At 43.5% G+C, this 11128-nt stretch overlaps 1 protein-coding gene across 1 annotated transcript; it reads left to right on the top strand.

Moving 5' to 3' along the window:
* The first annotated feature begins 228 nt into the window (after positions 1 to 228).
* EIF3F (eukaryotic translation initiation factor 3 subunit F) lies at positions 229 to 7387 on the top strand. Its single transcript, XM_074907281.1, has 8 exons — positions 229 to 533; positions 627 to 697; positions 988 to 1067; positions 2125 to 2262; positions 3356 to 3447; positions 3639 to 3775; positions 3915 to 4028; positions 4792 to 7387. Exons 1-8 carry the CDS (start codon positions 248 to 250, stop codon positions 4867 to 4869), a joined length of 996 nt encoding a protein of 331 aa, XP_074763382.1. The 5' UTR covers positions 229 to 247; the 3' UTR covers positions 4870 to 7387.
* Positions 7388 to 11128: the final 3741 nt, after the last annotated feature.

Below are 11128 nucleotides of genomic sequence, written 5' to 3'. Positions count from 1 at the left end.
GCGGGGGATATAAGAACCCAATTGAAAACCTTTCCGGCCCTAAGAGGGTGGGAACAAGATTAAGCTTTAGCCACAGACCGTGTACTATTGTGCTCGTCCTCCAATCATCGCTCCCCTCAGAGTGATTAACAGATGGGAGCAGGGCCTTAGCACACCCCTTTCCCCAATAGGAAAGTAACACTGCATGACAGGCGTTCAGACCAACCAATTATTACCCACGCCGATCCCCCGACCTCTCTCTTGCAAAATGGCGGCGACAACTCCCGCTCCGGCTCCTCCTGCGGCCGCCCCGGCGCAGAGCCCGACGGCGGCGCCCGCCGCCCTGGCGGGAAACGCTCCCCCCACTGCCGCACCGCCCCCGGCCGCTGCTCCGGCACCACCGCCGCAGCCGGCCGCGCCGCTGTCGGCCGCGCTCTCAGGCCCCTTCCCCGGCGGCCGCGTGGTGCGGCTGCACCCGGTCGTGCTCGCCTCCATCGTGGACAGCTTCGAGCGTCGCAACGAGGGCGCGGCGCGGGTCATCGGGACGCTGCTGGGTAAGAGCCGCCCTGCCCCGCCCGCCGCCAACTCTGGGGGCGAGCAGTTGCCGCCCCCCACGGCACCCCCCTAACCGCGCTGCCCTCCCGTAGGGACCGTGGACAAGCACTCGGTGGAGGTCACCAACTGTTTCTCCGTCCCTCACAACGAGTCCGAGGATGAGGTACGGAGCGCGAGGCCGCCCGCTGCTCTCCAGAGGCGGCCCGGGCGGAACGGGGCCGGCGTGGCTGGCCCGCCTCGGAGAGGCTCCGCGCCGGCTCCGGCCGGGCCCGCCCGGGCCGTGCCGTGGAGCGGGCGGTGGGCCTTGGCGGGACGGCGACTGCCGAGAGGTGCGGGCCCTGTGCTTCCCTGCGCTTCCTCCGATGGCGGCGTTAGGGCTTGTGCCCGTTTTGCCCCCTGCTGAGGGTTAAGCCTCCCTGTAACTAGCTGACTTGGCCCTGTCCCGTTTCTCAGGTGGCAGTCGATATGGAATTTGCCAAAAACATGTATGAGTTGCACAAGAAGGTGTCTCCTAGCGAGATCATCTTGGGCTGGTAAGTTCTCCTTCCGCAAGAACATGCAAGCAGTTGTGTTGGTCCTTTAAACTACTTGAAATACAGAATTGTCACGGGTTGAGAAGAACTAATGCTTGTGACAGTAATATCTTGCAGCTCCTGTTATAGCATCAGCTCTAAAGCTCCTGTAGTTCGTAATAGGAAGAGACGGTACTGAAGACTTACAGGGTTTGGTTTTGTTTATATCCAGCAAAGGTATGATAGTTAGAGCATGCTTGCACAGCTTTGTTGGAAGAACTTAGTCACCTGTAATACAACCTGCACCATGAAAGATAACTGGTTAAAAAGAAGGGAGGACACAAAAGAGCAGTTTCAAGTAGCGAAGCCTCAGGAGGAATCAGTGATACCAGCTTGAGCATGCAGATGTTCTCAGCTGAGAAAAGGTGAAGTACTTGTGTGTGGGATGCGAAGCAAGATCAGTAGGGTGTTACAGGAATAGAGTCTGTCTGAGTGTGTGGATAGTTTTATTAGCATTTTTGTGCTTCTGTGGTCCTACAAAATAGCTCAGTTCTGTTCCTGTGGAGCAGACTTCCTCAACAACCTTCTAATGGCACAGCAAAGTTCTAATGACAGGATTTTTTCTGTGAGAAGCTAATTGCAGAGCAGCTAAAGGAGCTAGATTAACAAGTTATACCTCCTGCAGAGAGATGTTTGATTTGTGGAAGATCTGCTTGGTTGGTTCAGATTTGTTTGAGATGCTTTGACGTACAGAAATAGAGTTGCTCCAGAACATAGTGGCAGATAACTGAATCTTGGGTGTCTGATGTCAGCTGCACCGACTTTATGGCTGGTACTACAACATTGGCCCTGTGCATGTTGTGGGCATGGGCGTGCTCAGCCCGTTTCTTACAATTCTAGGACAGCTGGCCATAAAACTACAAATTTCCTAGCTGAAACACTTGTATTTAGTACATTTGTGTGGTTCGGTGTTTAGAAATCAGTATTTTAGGATACAAACTTGTTAAATACCAACAATACCAAACATTGGGCACTTGACTCTTGGAAGAATGGCTCCTCAACCTGTGCTCTTTTGAAGGTATGCAACAGGTCATGACATCACGGAACACTCTGTCCTGATCCATGAGTATTACAGCCGGGAAGCGCACAATCCAATCCACCTCACTGTGGACACAAGTCTCCAGAATTCACGCATGAGCATTAAAGCCTATGTCAGGTACTCTGGGAGGCTGCATTTCGGGGTAGGGGGGAGCTATCTGAATTACTGAGAGACACCACATCAGGTTAATGAGAAATGCAGTGGGCTTGCAGTGTCTCACTGTGGACAATATTGTGCAGTATTTAAAACACAGCAGTGAGCTAGAGATCATGGCTTACTTCCCATTGGAATGTCTTGACCATTATATATAAGTTGAAATACCTAACCTTTCATAAGCTGGTACCTCTTTGGGTTGGGGAATTGTGACTTAATTAAGTTTTTTAACAATGTTCTGAACATCTTCATGACATTTTACAGGATTTATATAGCTAGCATTAATGTCACTAAGTTCCATCACACTGTCTGATAGCTAACCTGTAGTTACTGGGATTTATTGCTTGGCAGTTTAAGTTGGAGGATTAGTGCAAGTAAAACATAAATCAAACAGCATCTTGATCAGTCTTCCTGCCCCTTAACTCTTTCAATTTTTATCGATTAATAATGGAGATTAAATATTAAGCAATGAAACTATTCTACCTCACTGTTCTTCCCAGTAGTGGCTGAAGAGCTCTCCTGTTCAAGGATAAAACTCCAGCCTTTCTTTGTAGCAGAAGTCTACTGCTTCTTGACTATGCATCTTCAAAAAGGAAGCTGTTCCGTGACATCTTTCTTACTTAAAGCACAAATGAACTTCAAATACTTTGAATAACAGAAATAATGAAGGTGTTGAGAGTGCTTTGTACTTGAATTTTTGTCACATTTATGTTTGTTTCTTACGTGATTTCTCAAAGAGCATGGAGTGTTTTAGGATAGAGGAATACCTGTTCTATAAGCAGACAGGAGCTGTGGCTAAGAAGATGGTACTTAGCTCTTGATGCATTCATGCTGACAAACATCAGACCAGCTAGGAATATTTTTGGATGAAAATGAGCAATTAATAGTATGCCAGGACTGACTTCCTGTTTGCAGTTATCCATGGTCTTAATATCGCTGATTTTGGTGAGAATGAGTAACCTACTTACGTTCACACTTCAGTGCTAACAGAGATCATTGAGATGGAAATTTTTACTTCCTCCCTTAAATATGTCCGTTTCTTTTTTTTTTTTTCTAGTGCCCCCATGGGAGTCCCTGGTAAAACTATGGGCGTGATGTTCACACCTCTAACAGTGAAATATGTTTATTATGATACAGAGCGGATAGGAGGTGAATGTTTTCTTCCTATTTTGGTTATAACCATTGTTGTGACACTGTTACCCTGGTAAAATTGCTATTCTGGGAATTTCACTGGGAATTAGACTTGTCTTGCTGAAGCTGTCCTAAAAATCTTCAACAAGTTAAGGATTTAAACTGGTTTCTGTGGCAGTCAGTTTCACTGATCCTCCTTTTGCCTTCAGTGGACCTTATCATGAAGACTTGTTTTAGCCCTAATCGAGTGATTGGCTTGTCCAGTGACTTACAGCAGGTGGGGTCAGCATCAGCCAGGATTCAGGACACCCTGACCATGGTGCTGCAGTATGCAGAGGATGTATTGGTAAGGCCAGCTTCTTATGAGCCAGCAAATAAGTTTCATGTAAGCTTGTGCATCTTGTTTTCCTTTTTATATATTCTCTTTCTGGGCCATAAACTTACTGAGTTTTACTCACACTGAAGTGTATGTTTCTTGCGCTTAGTCTGGCAAAGTGGCTGCTGACAACACTGTTGGGCGTTTCCTGATGGATCTTATTAACCAGGTGCCAAAGATTTCACCAGAGGACTTTGAGACAATGTTGAACAGCAATATCAATGTAAGTTCATCATCTGATTTTTTCAGCGAATTGCCAGCAATTTTGAAAATGTCGGACAGCCACAAATTTGTCTGTGATCAAAACAATCTGTCTTTTCATACAAACATGTTAATAGAAAATACAGCCCTTTCTTGGCAGTAATTTGATGTTTTAAGATCTTAGGGTGGATAAATGAGCTTACTGTAATAATCATGCAAGCAACTGCAAATGAGAGAATAAGTTTTAAGGTACTTGGGAATTACTCAAGTAATCTGAAAGCCAGCACCAATTCTTTTAGAGTGATTGGACAGTATGAATTACCAAGCTTAAAGCAGTATGGATTTCAAGGATAACTGGTGACTTGCCAGCTTCCATTGCCTGAGCTGAAGTTCCATCTCCTTGTGCAACACTTAAGACATGAACAACGTTTTGGTGTGCTACCTTATTTCTGTAATGGATTTTTAGAAAGCGAAACCTAAGTTTCTGAATGTGTTGTCACACACAGTCTGCACGACCAGAACTAATTTTTAATTTTGCTTATACCCTTTGACTTACCTGGTTAACATGGGTGAACTCACAGTTAAAATTTCACAAGCAGTGCTTCCTAGTCTGGGAATGCCAAAACCTTCCTGCGAAGGAAGCGTTCCTCAGGGTAGGACTTCCAAGACTCACTATCTCTTGTGGCTGATTGTAAACTGCTTTATAGGTCTTAGAAATTCAACTCCCTAATAGGCTACCATCTTAGTTAATATTTCTGACCACTGTTTTTTTTTTCCCCTCTCAGGACCTACTGATGGTAACCTACTTGGCAAACCTCACACAGTCACAGATTGCTCTCAACGAAAAACTTCTGAGTTTATAAAGAAACTTCTGCCACCTACACTTCAAAAAGCCTGAAGAACGAGCAGATACACTTTTCTATCAAATTTTGTGTTGCAAATTTCCTTGGACCGTAATTTAATTACCTAGATGACTTGGTTTACATCTTTATTTCCATTGCCCTGAAAAATCCCTAACGTCGTTTAGGAAATGAATGGGAAAGGCTGCAGTTTAGTTGAGACCAATATTTTAAAATGGAATATGTGAATCTTTTGTCTCCTGGGTATAAAAAAATATGGCTTTATTGTAAGAATGTATTTGAAATAAAAGTTCCATTGCAGTGGCAAGAATGGCTTCTGTCCACAAAAAACTGTTCTCATTTATTCAGTTTAATCAGTTTTTGAAAAGGAAGGGGGGATAACATGGCATGAAGAAAGAAAACTAGAGTGGAAGCAAGTCAACTCCAATTCTGCAAACTTTGTTGCAGGGTTTTTTGTGGCTGTTAAAGCACACTGAAAGCATGTCTTTGTGTGTTGCACATAATATGCTTTTCCACAGAGGACTACAGACTGGTCACTGGTTTATAGTGGTGTTGTGTGTGTGCCCTTCAGCAGGGTACTGACAGTACGAGACAGCAAATTCAGTTTGTTATGGTATCATTTCTACACATATCTGATCCTTTGGGAAAGGAAGTCAAGGTCAATAACATTAGCCCCTCAAAGCAGGCATTCAGAGAATTAAACTAGCAGTTCATGGTTAAAAGGGCTTGAAAAGCATTGGTGGCTGAACAAGTGTGGCTACTGGAGTTTCTGTCTTTGCAAAAGAAGGAAAGGCACAGCAAAACTACATAAGGTTTTGAGGTTAAAAGTTGGGTGTCAGCAAATAAGAATTTTCTGTTTCATGACCCTGTACTGCTGCTAAAATTATGTGAACGGAAATTTCCCATTTTCTCCCCAAAACCTACTTTACGTTCAATGAGTTCTAGATGAAAGAAAGCCAATACCAATCCATCTGATCTGTAACTTTTTACAGTCTCAGCAAATAACATTACCTTTAGAAGTCTGTTCAGCTGTACTGAAGAGGTTTTGCCTAATAAAGTGCCCCTCTTCTATGACGTTAACTGTTCTCTTCTAATTATTAATGACTATTTCTGATGCCTCACATATGAATTTGAAATGTTAGAGAAGCCTGCAAAGCTAGCATTCCTCAAAATAATTTTTTGTGCTAATTTGCAGATAAATTCAAGAATGGGACTCAGATTACAAATCTGTAGATCCTGTTACCAGTTGTTCCAATCTGGAGAATTCCCTCAGGGACTGCTAAACTCTAACTGCGAGGATAAGGTACATGAAAATTGACAGTAGAGCAAAGATTCTCATCTCTTTTAAAATGCTATTTGTAAGCATTAAGTAAATGTAAAACTCAGCTCTTGTTGTTTTCCCTTCAATTTCATAACTTTGGCCATTTAACTATTTGACAAATTTTCAGGTCAAGGTGCTTTTTAAAGTAAGCCTTGAAATAGGTGGAGGAAAAGGACAAGCAGAAAGCTAGATAAGTCAATTACTGCAAAAAAGTTGAAGGGAGGGGAAGCATAATCTTTCCGTGATCTCTCCTCTGCAGTAAACTCTTGCCATTCTCTGTTAGGTAGACTGATAAAATGCCAGAAGAAAGATTCTAAATGCTCTACAAGTCGAATAGCTATGCTGTTTAATAAGCTGTTGTGCACAAAATGCAAAGTTCTGAGAAGAAAGATCCAATTTGTCATCATTGATACAAAAAAGGTATTGTGGAATTTGCCAGTCCTTGCAATTACCTGATGACTAATGATAGTATGTTGTAAGGGACTGAGGTTATGTCTTCCTGGGTAGAAAGATTCACTGCAAAGTAGAGGTGTTCAGAAGAGGCCACAACCCATAGGTTCAGTTCTATGCCAGACAGCAGTGACAAATGCTTGGAGTAGGAAAAAAATAGTTGCTGTTTTAAAAAAATCTGTATCTGATCCCATCCATTCTGTGCCTTTTTACTGGGTGAATGGCTCATTGTGAATCTTGCTTTGACTCTGGAATTTTGAATGCCTGATTTCAAATTTCACTCTTAGGAAGGACAATATTGCAAACACAACTGTGTAATGCATCATTTTACTTAACTGTAGAGCCTGGGCTGTATTATTACCTGGGAGGCATGCCTTCTCTGGAGTTTGAAAATCTGGACAGGGATTCCTATAGGTATTTTCTTTGAATTGTTCCACTTCAAATCTATCTAAAACTTGAAGTTCAAATAGAAAATCTGGTGGTAAGAGCTTGGGAGTCAAGAAACGTCACCAAGGATTTCAAGCTTTAACTTGCTATTGATTTGTAAACCACAGATTTCTTGGATTTATTAGGGAACTTTTTCCTTTTTTGTTTGTTTAGGATGCATTACTCCACAAATAACTGACAAAGTCTAGCTGTAAATAGTCAAGACAGATAGTTCTCTGGGTGTGTTTCTATATACACCGTATATTGTATTTGGTCGTATTAGTGCCCTCACTAATACAATAAACTTTCATATCCTCTGTGACATGTTCAGCCTTCTTCTTTTCTTAGATGGCTTCTCTGAGTACAACGTTACTTGACATTACTGTATTACATGTTTATTTCTGGCAATGTGCATGTTTTCCTGGTAAGTATTAAGCTTTAAGATACCTTTCTTAAATGGGTCTGTCATGAGCTTCTAGGACCCAAGTATTTAATTGCTCAAATGAGACAATCTTTTTTTGTATCCTGGTTTAGTTGAGCTGATCTTGGGGTTTTACCTCAGTGTGAAGTTCTCCTTGAAAACTTCTTTTCCTCAATATACAGAACAAAGCTTATTGTTACAATTGACTCTCCTAAGTACGCAGTATACTGCGTACACAGTATACTATGTACTTAGAAAAGCTGGATGAATTATAAAATCAGTTCACCTTGCTGTCTTGGACCCTTCTCAGACGTAATCTCAGTATCAACAAAGGAAGAGAGTTTCAGCAAAGCATCTCTTGGCAGTACAAAGAAGCAATGAAACCTTGTGTTTTTTCAGTGAGCATGGTGACCTCTGACAACCTGCAGTTTAATTAGCATGCAGACATTATATTCTGTTCTGACATCTTCCTAGTGTAGTAAGACTCTGCTTGCTTGCATCTTTGATCAAATGCAGGCAAAACCCACAAGCACATAAAGGTACTCTTGTGTTACTTCTCAAAAATCAATGCTTGCAGGATGAACTATCTTTAAGAGAAATGCCTTGTTAAAATTGCAGGAGGGAGCTGGTAATGCTCCAGTATTTCTTAACTGATGACAGTGTCAGCAGTGGAAAGAAGGTGGTGTACCACAATGGAAACTGCAGATACCTGATGGTACTTAGGTTCCCTGTGCTCTGCAAGGCTTGCAGATGACACTGAGATGATTCTTCAAGAGATATTAGTGGATAGGCAGTATTCAACAGTCAGGTGTCCTATGACTGCTATCAGGTACTTAGGATTGATGCTGCACAGAACAGTTCTGGTGGTGGTGACTAGGATTAGAGTAAGATCTGAAGTCCTTGAAGACTGTATTGTGTTACTGTTTGCTGATTAAGCTCAAAAGCAATTGAAATTTGACATTCTAAACTCACATGGCTGAAGAACAGGGTTAATCCTATGTGTTTCTCTGGGTAGGAAAAGAAGTTCGCGCTGCTAATTTTAACAGACACTTCATTGTTGCCATCTTCTCTGATTCCCTGTGTCCACCAACCACCTTAGAAGGGGTTTCCTGAATCACAAATTCAGTTCTTCCTCATCTTGACCAACCATATCTTAAACTCTTATTTTAAATATACCTAAATATATCTCCTTTGTTCTTACTAAAGTTCTTATTTCATGCTCTTCCTGGTATTTATACATTATCTCTTACAGGTTGCCATCATACTGTAGCCTTCATTTTACTAAACATATTAAGCTTTATCTCCTTTTGTCTGACACACTGCCTATGCTTTGATCACTTAGCTGCCCACTTAAAACTTAATTTCAGTCTTTCTCGCACCAGAGTTGTTAAAGACCATACCCATACCAGCATATAAATCAATGAATATAATAATACATTAACCCTTTCCTATTACAAATTCCTTGTTTGCCTCTTGGTGTCTGTCAGGTAATGTGATTGAGCATCCCCATCTCTTGCCCCTGCTGTCATTTGCAGCTGAACTCTAATTTACCAATAAGATTATTGATTTAAATTATGACACTTTTTAATTAAAAAAAAATAAAAAATAGATCACATATTTCTCCTGGTTTGGATTATTCTCAGTCTTGCCGACATCTCACAGTTTTGCCCACAGGTATCATTAGTTTATTCCTAACTTCTGTGCCCTACTCATTTAAGAAAAAACTTGGAATTGATCCCAGACCAACTTAACAGAATTCTACAAATTCCCTTTTCAACACAGCCTTTGTTCTTTCTTACAAGTTCTTTATCCTTGCTCATGCTGATTCCGGTCTTCTGCAGTTTAACCAATTATGGGTTCTTGTCAAGTCTTCTGTGGACATCCAACTGGTTTATACTGAATTCCTCATTTAGAATGTAATTGCATCAAACTGACTGGGTATGTCCAGTGATTGGTTGATTGACCAGTGACTGATCTTTGATAAACCATGTGTTTGGGTGTAAGCCTTGGAAAAATGTTGGGATTCTAGAGGGCTTTCTGCGAGAGAATGGCCATGTGAGCAATCTGTATGAGAACAAGACTGATAAGGGCCTCAGCCGAGCAAGAATGCGATAAGGATGTGACCCTGAATGAGGGGGGAGAAACTCGACGAGACAGACAACCCCCGGAAGGGGTTGGGACGGAAGAGGAAGTTACACAAGGCAGGAAGCCTGGCAAGGCTGATGTGGCACTTTTTATCCAATCATAAGAAGGTTTAAAGCACAGGCTAAGTTAACTGTTTAGTCTTGAGGATTTGTACTGCATGTTACGCACGTGTGCAGGAGAACATTATAAAAGGGCTTTCTTAGTTGTACTAAACGGGCATTGCTTGATCACATTGGTCGTGTGTGTGCTCAGCTCTCCCGCAAGTGGCGTCCCTGGGTGGGGGCCTCAAGATTGGCACAAAGTCGTCACTAAGGAGGACTCGTCGGAGTGCAATCTAAGGGGGAGAAAGCCAGTCGACATATCCAGACACTGCCCCGGTGTCTGAAGGTGAGAATCTGCGCGCTGTAACTTAAAAGGGAGAGAGAGAGAGTTTGAAGATAACAGATCCGCGAGAGGCGGTGGCTGGGGAGGAATGGGGCTACCTTGCCAAGGACGAACAGGCAGTGGTGAAACTCCTCCAGTGTGTCCTCTCTATGAGGGGGCAAAAATATAAGTTCACTCTAGAAAATTTAAGGTGGAACTGAGAAAAGGGACTTATATCTACTTGGGAATCTATACGGAAACAGCTTTGGAATTCAATCAGTGATGGAGGAAAATCAGCAAAAGAAGTGAGCAGCTATAGAACACTCTAGAAACAAATCCATGAGACTTTGCAAGAGCTGAGCAGCGAGCATGATCAAGAAGCTGAGGATGCTTCTGCTTTTACAGCGATCCGAGTAGCATCTCGTTCTGATAATTCGCCTCCGATGCCGGCGCCCCTAGCAGCTCTCGGCGCGTTAGCTCAGGAAAATACCTGTTTACTTCGCGCCGCCGTATCCTCGAAGGGCAGCAGGGGCGAAACGGAGAGCTGCGCGGCCAGGGCTGAGAACACCCGAAGAGCAACTGATGCCGTCAGAAGGAGAATGAGGCGGCATCGGGGGAGTCCGCGGGGTCCAGCAGTGGTCGGGGCGCGCAGTATGGAGTTGGCGGCGGCGGCGGCCCGGGGCCCCCCGAGCCCCCCCCCCCGCCGCGGAGTGACCGCCTGCAGCCCAGCCCGGCACCGCGCTCGGCCCGCACCCACCCCCCCCCCCAACCCCCGACAAAAGCAACAAGTTTTTTCACAGAGAAGGTGCTGACGCTGTCATGCAGCACTGGCTCTATATGTTCTTAATGGAGTCTTCGTATTTGTAATGTTTGTCATTTTATGTGGTGTCAGTAAGGAGTGTGGGAAACTTCTTTGTGTGGTTGTGTGATTGTTCTGCGTGTGTGAGACGCGGCCCAGCTGCAGCGAGTCATCAGTGCTGCTGTCTGGGCTCAGTGTTTTAAGAGCTACATGTAAAATACCTCCTCTAGCAGGAGGCAGTAATTCTGTGTTAATTGTTGTCTTCAATTTAGGTGCGTGCTCTGCGGGGAGAGTGCACCTCTGAACAATCTACCTGACGGAAATATTGTCAAAAAAT

This window comes from Athene noctua, chromosome 5, assembly GCF_965140245.1.
Source record: "Athene noctua chromosome 5, bAthNoc1.hap1.1, whole genome shotgun sequence".
In the NCBI taxonomy this organism is placed as follows: Eukaryota; Metazoa; Chordata; class Aves; order Strigiformes; family Strigidae; genus Athene; species Athene noctua.
The sequence above is the reverse complement of the archived record's forward strand: the minus strand, read 5'-3'. Positions and strand labels throughout refer to the sequence as shown.

Excerpts from the sequence above, each read along its gene's own strand:
- EIF3F (XM_074907281.1), top strand. The coding sequence starts at position 248 with ATGGCGGCGACAACTCCCGCTCCGGCTCCTCCTGCGGCCGCCCCGGCG. Across the intron at positions 534-626 it reads GGTCATCGGGACGCTGCTGG|GGACCGTGGACAAGCACTCG; the intron begins GTAAGAGCCGCC and ends GCCCTCCCGTAG. Across the intron at positions 698-987 it reads ACAACGAGTCCGAGGATGAG|GTGGCAGTCGATATGGAATT; the intron begins GTACGGAGCGCG and ends CCCGTTTCTCAG.